At 40.8% G+C, this 18,064-nt stretch overlaps 1 protein-coding gene across 1 annotated transcript in view; it reads left to right on the top strand.

The window, feature by feature from the left end:
• The window catches only part of LOC127424005 (plexin-D1-like), a 161,607-nt gene that overhangs the window by 130,563 nt on the left and 12,980 nt on the right, over positions 1-18,064 (top strand). The window contains exons 26-33 of the mRNA XM_051668755.1: positions 1,230-1,376; positions 2,387-2,543; positions 5,236-5,339; positions 5,424-5,487; positions 5,599-5,633; positions 16,092-16,196; positions 16,310-16,473; positions 16,555-16,702. Coding sequence (XP_051524715.1) covers positions 1,230-1,376; positions 2,387-2,543; positions 5,236-5,339; positions 5,424-5,487; positions 5,599-5,633; positions 16,092-16,196; positions 16,310-16,473; positions 16,555-16,702 — 924 coding nt within the window. The remainder of the gene's footprint in view (positions 1-1,229; positions 1,377-2,386; positions 2,544-5,235; positions 5,340-5,423; positions 5,488-5,598; positions 5,634-16,091; positions 16,197-16,309; positions 16,474-16,554; positions 16,703-18,064) is intronic.

Consider the following 18,064-nt stretch of genomic DNA (forward strand, 5'->3'; position numbering starts at 1 on the left):
TATAAGCAGACGATTCATTTGAAACTAATCCTTACCGAGCAACGTAAGCCAATTTTGCATCTGCGTGCCACGTAAGATGCTTGAATACATTTGACAACCTGTGAAGTAATGCATGTTGAGATCAGTGATTACTTTTACTAGGGTGTATTCCAAATAATAAGTCTGTTTGTGCCTGTTATTAGTGAACTAGATTTGCACGCATAACTTGTCAACAGAAGGTAGAGACCACTAACCTAGTAAACTCTGATACAAATCCAGTGATTATAAGTGTTCATTTTATCAGCCCAGTTCCTTTAGGTACTTTTCTACAATCAGGCCAAACGGTTTTTATTGTGGAAGCCTTCTATACCGATCCTGGCACGTTGGCACAGTCATAATTTATTTTTCCACTTTGGTGCTGCGAAATCAGGATTAGAATAGACTGTGCTGAGAATTCCGACCTGAGAATGGTTTGTAATCGTACCATACCATGCTCAAGTGTAAATGCTTCTGGAACTGTCACTTACCGCACTTAGAACTGGTGGAAAAAGCATTTTTTTGTTTGTTTTTTTTTTTTCAGGTATTGCATGAAATTGCATAAAATCCGTTTTTTTCACAGATTTGAAGATCAAAGTAATTGTTTGTATACAATATTGATCAGACAGTTAATGAACGGACTGTGGGAGGTGCCATCTGACACTGAGACTAGGTTGAACTTGACGTCTCCAACTAGTAGTCCAGCTGATAAATGCTGTGTTCACACTGTGTTGGAATTACTGTAAATACGAGATGGCAACTCGGAGCTATTGACAATCTGGGACCATGAAAGTAATTTGTTACTATGGCAACACCAAAGTAATTCACCTCTTTATGTTCTTGCAAAATGTTTATAAACAAAGAAATCTCTCCAAGTAATACAATGGCATATGAAACAGAAATATATAACTCTGACTGTTGAGGCCGCTGTCGTATTGGTTCTTTCGACATGATCTCACGACTGTCTTAGGGTTTACATCTTGTAATTAAGAGTTCTATGAAGGCTTGTATGCTTTTTACAGGTCAGAATCTCATAATCACGGTAATTCCGACATGACGTGAATGCACCATAACTACCTAAATGAGCTTTGTGCAGCTCACAACCAGTTTCAAGCTGGATTTAGCTTCAGGAGAGTTGCTTATGATCACTCAAATACACTGACTCCACGAGCATTCCCAGCATTCATAAACCGTTTTTATTGTTGCTCCATTAGGAGACGGTAGGTGAACCGTTCTTCCTGCTGCTATGTGCCATCAAACAGCAGATCAACAAGGGCTCGATAGACGCCATCACCGGAAAGGCGCGCTACACACTCAACGAGGAGTGGCTTCTGAGAGAAAACATTGAAGCCAAACCACAGGTTTGTCCTTTTGATTGACTGGCACTGATGATGCTGAAGTTAAGTGGATACACTGCAAAACAACTGGAACAAAAAATGTAATATCTAAAAATCCTTAAAACAAGATTTACAAGTTTGATCATCTTTTTTAAGCATAAATCTATTTGTGTGGTTTATGCTTAAAACAAGAAAAAGCTATTTGCTAATGGGATGGAAAAACAAACTTTATTTGAGACTGTATATTGGGTCTGTTCCTAAACTTAGTGAGCTGCCTCGCTGTCTTCTTCCTACATAGGCAATTGTCTTCTATGGCAGCATCCTTACTGTATGCTTCAGTAGAGAGTGATTTGAAACGCTCTTCATAGGCGGCAGCTCCACGCATCGTTCAAATAGCGCTCCTCACGCACAGAGCACGGGACACTCCACTCGCAACTGAATTCAAGTGATGCGAGAGGAACGATGCGATACTCAAATGAGCATACATATACACAGAACATACATTTTGGGTAAAAGAATCAGTATTTAATTGTTTTAAACTCATTTCTATCAATACTTTTCAGTACTGAATGGATTATACTGTAAGTATATTTTTAATCAAAATTGCTCTCGCTTCATCCGCCATCTTAGATTTCTTTTTCACCTAGCGAATCACATCATTCTGGGATATATGCAATGATACCTCAGAATAAGATATCTTAGTAGGCAGGATAATTAAGGTACCTACCATCTGGAACAGGTGTCAGGAGTGCGCCAATGTTGCCTTGAAATGCTTCCTCCAGAGGACGGTTACTAGATTTTGGAACAGACCCACATTCTCTGAAATTAAGTTGTATTAATTTACAGTTGTGCTTTTTAAGTAAATTGATCTCGTTTTAAGGATGTTTGGATATTTTTACCAAAAAACAAAACAAAAATACTGTACTGCATGTAATTCTGTGCAGTTCAGTTCAATGCAGTTTAATTCAGTTTCCCATTACTGAAGGTGCTAAGGGATGAGTTGACATCTGGTCTCTTGTGTGTGTGTGTTCCAGAACATTAACGTGTCATTTCAAGGTTTTGGGATGGACTCTGTGAGTGTGCGTGTGATGAACACAGACACGATCTGTCAGGTGAAGGAAAAGATACTGGAAGCTTTTTACAAGAACCTGCCCTTTTCCCAATGGCCCCGTGAAGAGGATGTTGAGCTGGGTAAATAATCACTCAAGGAAACGGCTGTTCATTGCTCGGCTCATTGATGATTGTTACATTTGGGTCATTCTTTGGATACGATGTTTGTTCATGCTGGATGAAAAGTTGTTTGGATTAGAATTTTTAGGATACGAAAATTAGATCCAGAAAAGGTGCTTTGCTGTTGCCAGGACAAATTAGCATTTACACCTCAAATGTGATGCGGTCATATGCGTTTTGACCACAATCGTATGTGTTTTTGTGATCCAATCACTAAACGTTTTAGACCTTGTTTAGACCTGTATTTTGACCACATGTGATCTGATCACCAAAAACGCATCTAAATACCAGGTGTAAACGGAGTCTTAGTGCTTGGGTTAATGGCTGATCTTGAACTTTAATCCAATACCCAATTGTCTCATATTTTAACATTTTAACATCTATTTCATTTTCCATAAAGTGTTGCCTAACAGGGTGGAATGTGTATGAGTGGGAAATTTGCTTGTTGAAGAACAATCTGGAATAATTGTAACAGTGCCCTCTTTGCAACCTGAACTTGTTCAGAATGTTAAATCTTTGTGACACCTGCACTAAAAACAATCTAGACACAGCGCAACAAATGAAACAGAACGCAGGTGTCTCAATGTGCGTTTTTGAAACCTGAAGTTATTTTTAACATGACACAGTGTCTAAAAATGTGCCAGTCCTCCATGAGACACTGAAGAAACAGCGAGACGCGGTGCAGCAGGTATGGACGTTCGTCCAGCGCATGTTTAATCAAAATCAAATCAAATCACTTTTATTGTCACACAGCCATATACACAAGTGCATTGGTGTGTGAAATTCTTGGGTGCAGTTCCGATCAACATAGCAGTCGTGACAGTGATGAGACATATTCCAGTCTACAATAACATCAAATTAACACAACACAATTTAAAGTCTAATATACACAGGAAAACAATGGAAAAACAGAGCAGATGCAGGCAAAAACACGTTCAGTGTGAACAGCCCCTAACTCGTCCGTTTGCGCGTATCTGTGAGTGAGAGCGCATGCTTAGAAACAATTTCGGACGGCCTATATATTTTTCCATAAATTACAAACCCGAACCCAACTTAAAAAAACTCAGCTGTCCCAATCCCAGAGGCTTATAACATGAACCACTCCAAGAGCGCTGACAACAGCGTATCCGTGCATGTACCCAGAACATCATGTCACCCCTCAAGCATTTTTTGCGGAGCTTTCCTACCAGGGCGGGGGCCCCCCGACGTCTGGGGCCCCACGCAATTGTGTGGTGGTTAAAACCGCTACTGTGTGTTGTGGTTAGGGTCGCGGGAATGTTCGTTCTGTGCTGTGTGCTGATCAATAAAAATCTGAGATATAATTCTGCCCTCAAAGTCTGTGAGCATGCCGTTGCTGGATTTCCATGGATATGGAAGGATTTGGGTTTTTCAGTGGTCCATTCTTAAACCATTACAGTTAATATGTTGATAAAATGATTAAAATTAAGGTATTATTGGGGCCTGTGTAGCTCAGTGGTAAAAGACGCTGGCTACCACCCCTGGAGTTCGCTAGTTCGAATCCCAGGGCATGCTGAGTGACTCCAGCCAGGTCTCCTAAGCAACCAAACTGGCCCGGTTGCTAGGGAGGGTAGAGTCACATGGGGTAACCTCCTCGTGGTCGCTATAATGTGGTTGGTTCTCGGTGGGGCGCATGGTGAGTTGAGCGCGGATGCCGCGGTGGATGGCGTGAAGCCTCCACATGCGCTATGTCTCCGTGGCAATGTGCTCAACAAGCCACATGATAAGCTGCACGGGTTGATGGTCTCAGATGCAGAGGCAACTGGGATTCATCCTCCACCACCCAGATTGAGGCAAATCACTATGTGACCACGAGGACTTAAAAGCACACCAGGAATTGGGCATTCCAAATTGGGTGAAAAAGGAAAAAAATATAAAAATAAATAAATAATAAAAAAAAAATAATAAAGGGATTGTTGATTTTTTTTTAATCATTATTACATTGCAGGAAATATATACATATATACAGTATATATATATATATATATATATATTCTGTGGTAGTGGGGGCAAATGGCCAATCAAGGAAATTATGAGTTTGTTGCAGCACCATGGTTTATCTTTTAATGAATATTTATAGTAATAATAATATATCATTACTGAATATGTCATAAAAAAAATATATTATATCAAAAAGTAGTAGTAGTAGTAGTAGTAGTTAATTGTAGTAGTAAATAATAAAAACAGTAATAAATAATTTAAAAAATCATAAAAACAGTTAGTCTCTTTCACTCTGTTCTGTGTGCGAATACATTTTCATAGTATATAGTAGTAAAATGCACTAAAATACTATTATTTAGTAATACATTTCTTTTTACTTCACAAGCACCCAGTGCCAACACCTAAAAAGTAAGCGCGCAGCCCTGTCTTTAAAAACATATTGTCAATATTTGTCTTATTTTGTGCAAATATGCAGCTAAACTTTTAATATAATCCACCTGCGGGCAGTTTCACTCCATGTTTATAATGTAATTTGAGTTTTTCCCCCCTCATGGTCAGAAAATACATCACATACAGAGAATGAACTTTATAGTCAGTTATGTTGATGCAGTTTCTTGTTTGAGTCTCAGTTGTATGATTGATTTGTGCTGTTTATAGTCAATTTTGCATTACATGTTGTGTCTCTGTTGTGTAGAATGGTTTCCAGAGGGTCGCAGTAGTAGAATACTACAAGATCTGGACAACACTTCTTTAATGGAGGATGGCAGAAAAAAACTCAACACCATTTTCCACTATCAGGTGTGTGTGTGTGTGTGTTTTGCTCAATGAAGCTCATTGCCCATTACCCTGATGACCTTTGACCTGTTGACCTGTCTCTCGCAGATTCCAGATGGAGCGTCTCTGGCCATGAGCATGAAAGATCAGAGAGAAAACACGCTGGGCAGAGGTAATGACCATCACACGCTTGTCCCTTACATTTCAGCCAAACACATTCGATCTTGAGATGTTCTTAAGTCATTTTATTCTGGCTAATGAAGTGCTCTTTGTTCATTAACAGTTAAAGATCTGGACACAGAGAAATATTTTCATCTGGTAAGTGTGCTGGAAGTCTCACACACACTAGAGCTTGCAAATATGTTTTGATCATACTAAGACATAATAATATATACTTAAGAATCATTAATCAAGAGTTAATATACTTTGATTTATCATTTGAAGACAACAGTATTTGTGGCGTAATGTTGATTACCAAAAAAATTTATTTCGACTCGTTCCTCCTTTTCTTTTAAAAAAGCACAAATCTGTGTTCCAGTGAGACACTTACAATGGAAGTCAATGGGGTCAATTTTTGGAGGTTTAAATGCAGAAATGCAAAGCTTATAATTTTATAAAAGTATTTACATTAATTCTTCTGTTAAAACTTGTGTATTATTTGAGCTGTAAAGTTGTTTAAATCAATTTTTAAAGTCATTTTAGAGTTTTAGGGTTTGTTGACATTCCATCGTCATGGTAACGAAGTTGTAAAATTGTCTATAACTTTACACAGATGCAGTTAGTAAGTGATTTTATCACAACAAAATCATGTTTACACACATATTGTTTATGTCTTGTGTCTATACTTTTGAAACAGTGAGTATTTTAATGTTTACAGATTGACCCCATTGACTTCCATTGTAAGTGTCTCACTGGAACACAGATTTGTGCTTTTTTAAAAGAAAAGGAGGAACGAGTCAAATACATTTTTGTGGTGATCAATATTATGCCACAAATGCTGTCGATTGAGTTTAACTTGTATTGAACCCGGAATATTCCTTTAAAGCAATAAGCTACTTGAGGGAAACACTGCAGTGTATTTATTGTGTTTATTTAGAGTCCCACAGACACACTACATTAACCCCTCAACCTAACCCTAACCTTACCTTAGAAAAAATAGCCTTGGTTTTACTACAGTAACCATGGTTTCACGTGGGAACGAGTGTGATCATCAGACCCCGCCTCCTGATCCAACCCTTCTCTGCACTCCCTGACATTCACCGTGACCAAATCACTGCGATGAAATCAACATTTATATTCATTTTTATCCATTATTATCTATTATTATCTATTATTATATCTATTAAATATCTTTATTGATTTTCAAAGTTTCTTTCACCCACAAGAGTAAAAAATACAAAACTTGTATATATGGCTTCAAAACAAATTCAAAAAGACACTGTTCATCAAACATGTTAACAAATTGAAATTCCCATTCTCACCAATACTGTCTCCCCTCAACACATCCAACCACCCACTCCTAGTGTTACAAGTTGTAGAATACATGTAAAGGGAGGGGGAAGATGAAAAAAAAAAAAAATGGAGGTGGGGACTTGCATAGACATACCAAGTCTATGCAAGTCCCATTGGTCATCTGTTAAAACTACTCCAAGATCAGATTCCCAAGCCCTTTTCAAATTTTCAATAGAGTGTGGACTGATGTTGTTAATGAGCTCATAAATGGGATATCCACACTGTAATCCGTGTAGATGTGGATCTCCAAGCCCCTATAGGACAGGGGACCTTTCTCTTGTGCCAGCTGCATTATTCGTTGCTTCATCTGGGAATGATGAATACAGGCTATGAAGGGACGTGGTGTGCCATCTTGTCTCCTTTGGATGGCCACCCTATATCCACAGTTAAAGGGTGGAGGAAGACGTCGGCACTAAGTATTTCTCCTAGGTAGGATTCAATAAAAGAATTCGGTTGGGTGCCTTCCACTCCCTCTGGTATGCCTGTTATACGGATGTTACACCTCCTGGACCTGTTCTTGAGGTCGTCGACTTTCAGCTTCAGTTGCTCATTCTCCTTTGTCAGGTTACCAATTACAGATTCTAGTGTAGATATTCTCCCCTCGAAGTCGTTCATTGACGTTTCAATAACCTGTATTGTCTGGTCATGTCTGGCAATAGTGGCGTGGCTAGAAGAAATTTGTGCCGTCAGGTTTGCAATAATTCGCTCCTCCATGCCAGCGAGTAATTTCTGTATATCAGTCAGGGATACTGTAGGGTTATTGCCTCCACCATGCGTGGGGACATCGCAAACTAGGGATCAGATGCTAAGTCACCATCTTGTCTACCATCGCTCTCGTTTTCAGCTTTTTTGCCTTTAGAGGCAGTGGTTTTGCCCATGTTGGACTGAATATAATGGACACCAAGTCAGAAGACAAACTTAAAAGCACGCTCTCCAAGTCTGAGATGAGTGAGAAATCCAGCAAATGAATGTCAAATGGTGACAGAGCTGTTCCAACTTGCTGCCTACTCTGCCGTTCGCCAAACCAGAACTCCTTTTATCTATTATGTTAAGTAATATTAAAGGAAATATTAAGAGTGGAAACAGGAAATCGGATGGGAAAAAGAGTGCGAAAAAAACCTGGATTCGAATCGTGGTCGCTGGGACAACAGTACACATTCACACACCGTCTTTACACCCCATGCCACTGCAGCGACATCTATTGTTTAGTTTGTTGTATATTACTGTGGTTCCACCAGACTACTAGGGTGCAGATAGACACTCCATTTATTTTATTACTTTATTACTGGGGTGCATTTGCTAAAAGCATTGTTAGCCAATTATGGTTGCAATTTCCATCGTCACCAACATAGTTTCCACAAACAATTGCAAACAGCATCGCTAAGTAGTGTGTTTGAAACTACAATCAAGTCGTATTTATTTGTATAGCGCTTTTCATAACACACATTGTTTAAAAGCAACTTTACAGAAAATTATGCTTTAACAGAAAATGATGCTGTTAAAGTCCTCATTGTGTGGTACAAATGAATAACAAGATAAAAAAAGCATGTCTTAAAAATGATTGTTTTTAGGCCCCAATTGAGCAAAAACTGCTTTTTTCTGGGTTTTTTTTAGTTTTTTTGGGGGGGGGGTGGGGGTGGGGGCAGACTGTGGCATTCTGAAACGTCATGTAAACATGAATGCTGTTTACGGCGTTAAAGGGATTAAGAGAAATCGGTTTATTACACCTTGGTTTGCTGCTGCCACTTACATAGTGCATGTAAATGTGAAGACAGCTATCGTGTCTTAAGTAGCTTTCTCAACTCTACGGTGAAAAAAATCGCCATTGGCTAGTAAATTTTAGTTTTTACTCACCAGACTTTTGCCGACATGTAAGCATCATGCAACTGAAAACTGGAAAAAAAAAAAAAGGGGGCAGCTTCACATATATACGTATATAGTATACATATACAGTATATGACTTCACACAATATAGTAAGTGAAATTGTACATTTCATTTTTATTTTTCACTTTTGTTCATTTTAATCACATTTCAGCTTATGTATTTCACATTCTATTAATTTATATGATGTCATGAAAATGCATTTTTAATAATGTTGTCTCAGTTTGAAATTTCTTACACATTTTTAACAAAATATTTACAAGTTAACAACCTAATAATAAAAATAGAATTACTCATATAACAATTATTTAGTAATTATATTGTAAAAATAATAATTTAAGTACTACTATATCAAAACTACTATGCAAAAAAAAAAAAAAATGTACCAAACCCTTGCATAGATGTGGTATGAGCATATTTGTAAAAAAAAAAAAATTATATTTACAGTGTTTCATGAAGTTAAAAGTTTTCATATTTTATGATTCTGGTTTTAAATATTTATGTATTTACACATTTATTACACTTACTACATTTTGTAACATGTTTGTTTATGTGTACTCGTGCGATTTACACTGATATGTATAACAAGTACTAAATTGGTACTGTCTCTTTTAGAGAATGGCTGCTCCATGTGCAAGTGTTTACGGTTTAATGAGCACAGTGCACATTAACAAGAGAGAAGTTGCATGTTGTTTTTCCCTCATCCGTGCAATGTATGATTAGAAATAATGTTTCTTTTTATCTTTTTGATCACCAACTGACTGTAAATAACAGAAAGGATTTTAAAAGAGACATGAAATGAAAATGGGGTGCCTGGGACTTGTCTTTGGATGCAAAATACATGGAACGAAGCAAAAGGAAACTTTTACTTGTATAATGTGTATGACTTGCTCCTAAAAATATTATTGTACACGTTCTCAAATTCATATCTACAAGCTCTTTTGAATTTTCTAACAGACTTCAAAAAGGTGTGTTACTGGGGCCTGGGTAGCTCAGCGAATAAAGACGCTGACTATCACCCCTGGAGTCATGAGTTTGAATCCAGGGTGTGCTGAGTGACTCCAGCCAGGTCTCCTAAGCAACCAAATTGGCCTGGTTGCTGGGGAGGGTAGAGTCACATGAGATCACCTCCTCGTGGTCACAATAATGTGGTTCTCGCTCTCGGTGGGGCGTGTGGTGAGTTGTGCGTGGATGCCACGGAGAATAGCATGAAGCCTCCACACATGCTATGTCTCCACGGTAACGCGCTCAACAAGCCACATGATAAGATACGTGGATTGATGGTCTCAGATGCGGAGGCAACTGAGATTCGTCCCCCGCCACCCGGATTGAGGCGAGTCACTACGCCACCATGAGGACTTAGAGCGCATTGGGAATTGGGCATTCCAAATTGGGGAGAAAATCATGCTGCACTACATGAAATTACACTCCCAGAGATATAACACTAAACACAGATGTTCATAAAGAGTCACAGGCCGATGAATTATAAGTCATATTAAAGTGTATATGAATAGTTCCACATGGCAGATGCCAGATGGAAATTAATGTAGTCTAGGATCTATATGAACCATATAGATATACACAGTATGGTTTATTAACCCTCTCACAACATAGTTGAAAAGTAGGATTTATTTCTTATGGGAGTACTTATGACTTTTAAAGGGGCAGTTCAACAGCATATAATAGGTGGCTGTGTTGTCTGTAGCCCACCCGTAATAAGGGCTTGGCTTCTGCTTGAATGTAAGAAGCACTCTATACAGAGAGGACTTGTGAGGAGATGGACACCACATCCAGGTTATAAAATCTCGTGAACGTATTTTGTGAGGACCATCCTGCTGCCAAACATATGTCCTGTAAGGACACACCGTTTGTCCACTCCCATAAAGAGGCCATGCCTCTGGTTGAATGCACTTTGACATCAATAGGGCAATTCATGTCCTATGATTCATAAGCGAGGGCAATTGCATCAACGATCCAGTGGGAGAGCCTTAGTTTGGAGACAGACATTCCATTTGTGCATCCTCCATAACAAATAAAGAGCTGATCCGACAGCCTTGACGGATGCGCTCAACATATGTATGCAATGCCCTCACCGGGCAAAACATATGCATAGATTGCTCTTCATCTGAAATAAATGGTGGGGGAAAGAAGGCTTGCAAATGAACCACCTGAGCCCTGAAGGTGTTGATAACACCTTAGGCACGTAGCCTTTTCTAGGTTTAATGGTGGCTTTTGACAGATCTGGACAAAACTCCAGGCATGAGCTGTCAGTCGACAGCGCCTGCATGTCACCCACCCATTTAAATGAGGCCAAAGCCAATAGGAAAAGAACCAAAAACCAAAGTCTTTAAGAAAAGAATCTGCAGCTCAACAGATTCCAGTAGCTCAAATGGGGAGTTTGTGAGTGCCTTCAGCACCAAATTTAAGTCCCAAGTTGGCACCTTAGCAGGGTGAGGGAGGTTCATACACCTCGCTCCCCTAAGGAACTTTATGACTAGATTATGTTTGCCTATCGATGAGCTAGCCTCCAGGGCATGGTATGCCGAGATAATCGCTACATAAACCTTAAGCCTTGACGGGGTAAGGCCAGCATCCAGCCGCACTTGAAAAAATGCCAAAATCTCAGCTATGGGGCAATTCACCGGGTCTTTACCACGTGAAGAGCACCAATTTGCAAACACGTGAATTTAAGTGCATCGAGGTGACTAAAATGGTGTTCATCACCGACTGAGCCAATTCTGGCTCGTCCGATGTGCTCCACTCAGAGGCGACACGTTTAGGTTCCACAGCTGTATCTGGGGATGCCAAATCGTGCCTTGTGCTTGAGAGAGAAGTTCTCTCTTCAGCGGTATTTATCATGGAGGGATGTCTAGTATTTCTATCATCTCCGGAAACCAGGACTGATTGGGCCATTTCATCGCAATTAACAGAACTGCTGATGACAGAATGAAGGATCCGCACCGTGGGAAATGCATACTTGCATTTCGCCGTCCATTTGTGAGCCAGCACGTCCACGGCCAGCGGGGCTTGGGACATGGAGTACCTAAGGGGACAGTGGGCATTCTCTGTGGAGGCGAATAGGTTGACTTCCGCTTTGCTGACTATTTCCCAAATACTCATCACTGTCTGAGGATGAAGTCTCCATTCTCCTGGTAATGCTCCCTGACATGACAACAGATAATTCAGACATGTGTCGCACACAAATGAGAGGAAATGACGTCTGCTCCATTGAATGAGGCGTTGTGTCATGCTCATTGACTGTGGCGATCAGAGTCTGCCCTGGCGATTTATGTATGCCACTACTGTTGTGTTGTCCAAACGAATCAGAATGTGGTGATTCACAATGTCAGAATGAAAAGCTCTCAAAGCTAGAAAAATAGCCAGTAGTTCTAGGCAGTTGATGCCCACGCCCGTTTCACACCTGTCCAGGTGCTTTAAGTCGGGCATCCATTGCACACTGGGCCCCAACCTGTGTTGGATGCATCTGTGTTCACCATTTTTCTTCTGAAAATTTTACCCAGCATAACACCCTGTTGGTAGAAGGCCGGCACTGTCCATGGTGCTAGATATGCCAGACAGCGGCGAGTCAGGCTCTAGGCGCGATGTGGAATGTGTCGCTTGAGCCAGTACTGGAGAGGTCTCATGTGTAACAGACCTAATGGTATGACGGCAGATGCTGCTGCCATAAAACCCAGTATTCTCTGAAATGAAATGTTTTCCCCAGTTTTAACTGAGACAGACATTGAATAATGGTCTGTACGTGCTCGTTCATGAGGTGTGCACGTATGCTCATGGAGTCAAGTTGAACTCTTAAAAAAGGAGATTTGCTGGCTGGGGAAAAGTGTGCTTTTCGCCCAGTTGACTTTAAGGCCCAGATTTTTTAGATGGCAAAGCAGCAAGTCTCTGTGTTTGCTCAGTAGTGCCTCTGATTGGGCTAGTAATTAACCAATCATTGAGGTAATTCAAAACACATACACCATTCATTTTCAATGTGGCGAGAGCCGCATCGATACATTTTGTGAACGTGCGGGGAGCCAAAGACATCCGAAACGTGAATCTCAAAAACCGCCTGTGATGAGGTGCAATTGTACTTGAAAGTACGTGTCCTTCAGATCTATTGATGCATACCAGTCCTGAGGACAGATGTGTGATAAAATCTGTTTCTGAGCTAACATTTTGAATGGATGCTTCGCGAGCACATGATTCAAGCATCTCAGATCTAGAATGGACTGAAGCCCACCATCTTCGGAACAAGAAAATTGCGGCTGTATACCCCCACTGTGTGTGTCGCAGTCTGGGACAGTCTCTGTCACGTTTTTTTGAAAGGAGACAGTGAATCTCCACGTGCAAAGCGAGGTGGCCATGTAAAACTGAATTGTATTACCGTACTAGATTGTTTTTAACACCCAGTCTGACACACCCATGAGGGCTCGACAAACGTTCACATAGCGGGACAGCGGGATTATTGATTTGCTCATTATAGGAGATAGAGCGCCGCTCACCATAGGGAAACAATTGAGAATAATGTATGGGGTGTATGATACGTGAAGAGAAAATGGCCCTTTTCTGAGAATGTGTGAGTGTCCCATGTTTGTACAATGGGCACTTTTTTCTCTTTTGTTAAAACAATCTTTGTTTGAGTAATACACACAGAAGCAACATTTTGAACAATGTCCCGTTCCCGATGAATAGTACTGGGGAAGAGGGGAGAAACACTGTGCCTCAAATTGAGCCTTCTTCGGCTCTGGGCCATGAATAATGGTGAGCTCTGGGCTCCTCTTCACTGGGCTGGGCATGTCAGGAACATTTCTGCTGTCCAGCCGGGGGTTTTCCATCAGTGTGTTTTTCGCGCTGAAATGGCGGGTACTTACGCTTGGGCCACGGTTTGCGTGGCTTCACTGATGGCTCAGTAGTAGATTTCGGCTGTGCTGGGGCAGCAAGAGATGGATTTTTTGCCGGCCGCAGGGAATTAGATTGGGAGCGTGCCGGGAAATGGGAAGTGCTACTTCTCTTTGGCAGAAAGTGTTCATCGCTTGAGACTGCTTTTGCGCCGCAATGAAACACTCTGAGAAGTCTTCTATGGTGTTGCCAATGAGACCGTCGCGCGACACCAGATTGTCGAGGAAGACGGCTTTCTCTGCGTCACCCATCTCTGTGAGAGTTAGCCAAATATGCCAATCCAGAACCTCCAGGTTACTCAACGCTTTGCCGATGGCCTGAGCGGTAGCTTTCATGGTTCCCAGCACCAAATCTGCAGTGGTGCAGAGCTCTTTGAACAGCTCTGAATCAGAGCCTTGCTCATCCATTTGTTTTAGGAGCTTAGCTTGAAAAACCTGTAGCACTGACATGCTGTGGAGTGCTGAATCAGCTTGGCCCGCTGCTGTATAAGCTCTTCCAGCCAGTGTGGATGTCAGTCGACATGGCTTGGAGGGGTGTGCGGGGCGGGATTTCCATCCCATGGCAGTAATATGGCAGAGGTGAGCTGTGACCGCCTGTTCCACCGGGGGAAGCTTTGAGTAGCCTTTTTCATTTGCATGGTCCACTTTAGTGAGGATGGCAGCACCTCCGACCTGAATGTGCGAAGATTAAGGCGCACACCAGGTCTTTGTGAGCTCCGCATGGACCTCAGAGAAGAATCGTACACTCCTCTGGACCGTGGTCTGTTGATGATGGCCGGTTTGCAAAAACCATTCATCCTGGTGAGAATTTTCTAGCTCTTCTGGAGGGGAGTTCTTCAACTGCTCTCGAGAGGATGTGAAGAAGCTCCTTATCCATGGCATGTTCACTGGGGGAAGAGGCGGCAACATCCTCTTTGAACCACTTGCCTGAAGCTGCGAGTGACACAGCATCATCCCCATCGTCATATCCGCCAAACATAATGAGGCAGTGTGCTCCAATAGAGGGCTGGAGCTTATCATGTGCATATTGCACAGGCGAGAACATTAGATCAGAAGTTTGGGGGACTTGCAGGGCTTGCGTCGGCACAAGATCCTCCTCTAATTCTTCCAGCTCAAACTCACTGCCCCGCTGTGCCTCCTCATGTCGTCCCTCGGGACTTAGCACAGAAGAGGTGGCTGGGATGGCACGAGAGGCTGGATCTTCACTCAGAATGAAGTCGATCCTAGAGCACAATTTCCAGAGATTCATGCTTTCGAAGTGAGGGCCGTCAGTCTCCATGAGAGCTGCTTGTGTGGGGGCATGGTCCAGGCAGTGAACACAGCTCTTGTACTCATCAGGCGGCAGGATGTGCCGTTCGCATAGGAAACACTTGCAGAATGACATCTTTCAAAAGATGTGTATCACACAAGCAGCTCTTTTAGTTAATATTGTATATATATATATATATATATATATATATATATACACACGTCTATATAAAAAGGATACAGTAACTCCAGCCAGAGCACTGTGAGAAGCGGTTAGGAGTTTTCGCTGAAGTTCTCGTCATTGATCAATGACGAGCATCTGAAGCAAAGAACCCGTTCACAGAGAGCGTCTTCGCTGGCGATGTGGAGAACTCTTCACCAGAACACACAGGGGAGTGTAAGCCTCTCGGTGCAGGTGCTGAGCACAGGCTACAAGTCGTATGAAGACAAAGTTCACAGTCATGAAGGAAGAAAATTCTGAAGAAATGGTGACTGAGCACACCTGAAGGGGCAGGGCTCAGACACTATTGCCAATCAGAGGATTGGCGTGATTGTATAAGGGTTTCAACAAGGTAATCTAAGAAGGACTCCCCATAGTGCTTACAACAATGTCGAGTGAAAAGAATCGAAAGGGAAATAAAATGATGGTGACGGCGCAGATCCAGACCCACTGCTGCCAAATAAGCTCAATTTCCTTCAGGGTGCACACTCACGAGACACAACATGCTGTAAAAGACGAGGCTGAATACAGCTTCTTAATCGCCTGCTTCTTATGCAGTAATGGGTTGTGGTGCTAAAGTTCTTCTTCGCCACTACACAACTCAAGCTCTGGCGAGTAAAATATGAAAATTAACTAGCCAGTGGCTAATACCAGACATATTTAGTTGCATAGCATGGAATATAGTCGCATTTGCAAGTGATTTACAATGTAGAGGGCTGTTTCTCTCAATAAACAGCTTTCTGGTGTCTATGTAAATGAGCTATTATAATTTGACATCCATTCGATCTCCAATGTGAACCAATGTGGTTTGAATGATGGATGTGCAACATAGTTACCACATTCTTTAGGGAAACAGTCATGACTAGCCAGTTAATATCTGGTGATTAAAGGTGCTGTAATTGTTTTGTTTTTTTAATTAAATTACATGCAGAAAATGCAATTAAATTGCTAGATCATTCATTTGGAACATTACTTATAATTGTTTCATGCTGTGGTTTATGGTGATGTGACTGTAGGTGCTGCCGCATGATGAGCTGACAGATTGCAGAAAGACACACAGACAGAGTCACAGGAAGAAAGTCTTACCTGAGATATACCTGACACGCCTGCTGTCTACTAAGGTAACACTCACTTCAGCAGTGGAAAAACAATTGCCTGTTTCTGGTGCAAGAAACATTAAAATGCAGGTTGTAACTGCTTTTTACAAAACTGCATTTTATGTGTTGTTTTTCAGGGAACACTTCAGAAGTTTCTAGATGATCTTTTCCAAGCCATCCTCAGTATTCCTCCAGAGAAACCACCATTAGCTGTCAAATACTTCTTTGACTTTCTAGAAGAACAGGCGGATAAACGCGGCATCACAGATCCCGACACGCTTCACATCTGGAAGACAAACAGGTATTTGTATACTTACAGATGTTTAGAAAAGATGTTTAGTGGAATGATGAAATTATGTTTGATCTCTGTATCTCTGTGCAGTTTGCCTCTGCGCTTCTGGGTGAACATCCTGAAGAACCCTCAGTTTGTGTTTGATATCGATAAGACGGATCACATGGACGCGTGTCTGTCCGTCATCGCTCAAGCTTTCATAGACGCATGCTCACTCTCTGACCTGCAGCTGGGCAAAGTAAGAGCACACACATGCTGTATGGCCAGTCACAGAGTCTGCTGTGCCTTTATCTGAATGTGGTACAACTTTTATTGTGATATCAATGATTTCAGGTTAACCCATCCCGAAACAGCACAGAGAAATAAACTGTGGTTAGTCACCTGTAAGTAAGATGGTCTCTTCCTGTCTAACCGGGCTGTTCTTGGCCAGAATAAGCTGCTGAGTCTGACAATGCAAATGATTTACTAAGAACAATTGTACAAATATCACTATGTACAAATAGGTTGGACACAGAGTGTAACAACAAAATGTTAGACCTGCAGCTCACTTGCCAATCAGATTAATACCTGACTTTCAGTCATATTTACTCATCAAGTTAGCATGACATTATGGATAAATAAATCACTTTGTGTGTGCTATTTAATCTATACTGTATGTATTGGCTTTGCCCTCAAATTCCATATGAATTAAAGGAAACCTGCAAAAAACTGACAAGACAAGGGATGGGAATCCCTAAACTAAAGTGAGTTTAACTATTCTGCTTCCTTAATGGTTCCTTTAATGATTGTTTTAGTACTTTTGATGAATTCTTTGGAAACAAGAAAAGCATTTTTTTCAATTTGTGAGTCATTCATTCACGAATTGGACTTCAGTGGTCACTCTGTAAGTTTTTGTTTCATTAAAAAGATCTGGTTCAGAAGAGTCATTTCTTCAAGAATCAGACTATGCTGGTCAGTTTGTATGTTTTTGATTCACTAAAAAGATCTGGTTCAGAAGAGTCACTGGTAACACTTTACAATAAGGTTATTTGTTAACATTAGTTAACAACATTAGTTAACAACATTAGTTAACATGAACTAACAAAGAACAATACTTATTAACCATTTATTAATCTTAGTTAATTTCATCATATACTAATACATTTTTAAAATCAAAAGTTGTTTTAGCTAACATTACTTAATGCACTATGAACTAACATGAACTAACAATGAACAAATGTATATTTATTAACTAACATTAACAAAGATTAATAAATGCTGTAACAGATATATTGTTTTTTGTTTATTCATGGTAACTAATGCATTTACTAAAGTTAACAAATGGAACCTTATTGTAAAGTGTTACGAGTCATTTGTTCAAGGATCGGACTACGCTGGTCACGCTGTATGTAGTCACACTGTAGATTCAAAAGAACTAGTTCATAAGAGTCATTTGTTTGGGAATTAGACTATACTAGTTACTTTATGTTTTCTAGGGGTGTAAAGGTTCTCGGTAAAAAAACGGACCGTACAGTTCGTCACACGTTTCGGGAAGCATTGGTACCGCGGTCGGTTCACCTCAAGTTTAATGATGCATCTGGAGCACAGGTTTTGGTAAAGA

The sequence above is a fragment of the Myxocyprinus asiaticus genome, chromosome 33, assembly GCF_019703515.2.
Source record: "Myxocyprinus asiaticus isolate MX2 ecotype Aquarium Trade chromosome 33, UBuf_Myxa_2, whole genome shotgun sequence".
NCBI lineage: Eukaryota > Metazoa > Chordata > Actinopteri > Cypriniformes > Catostomidae > Myxocyprinus > Myxocyprinus asiaticus.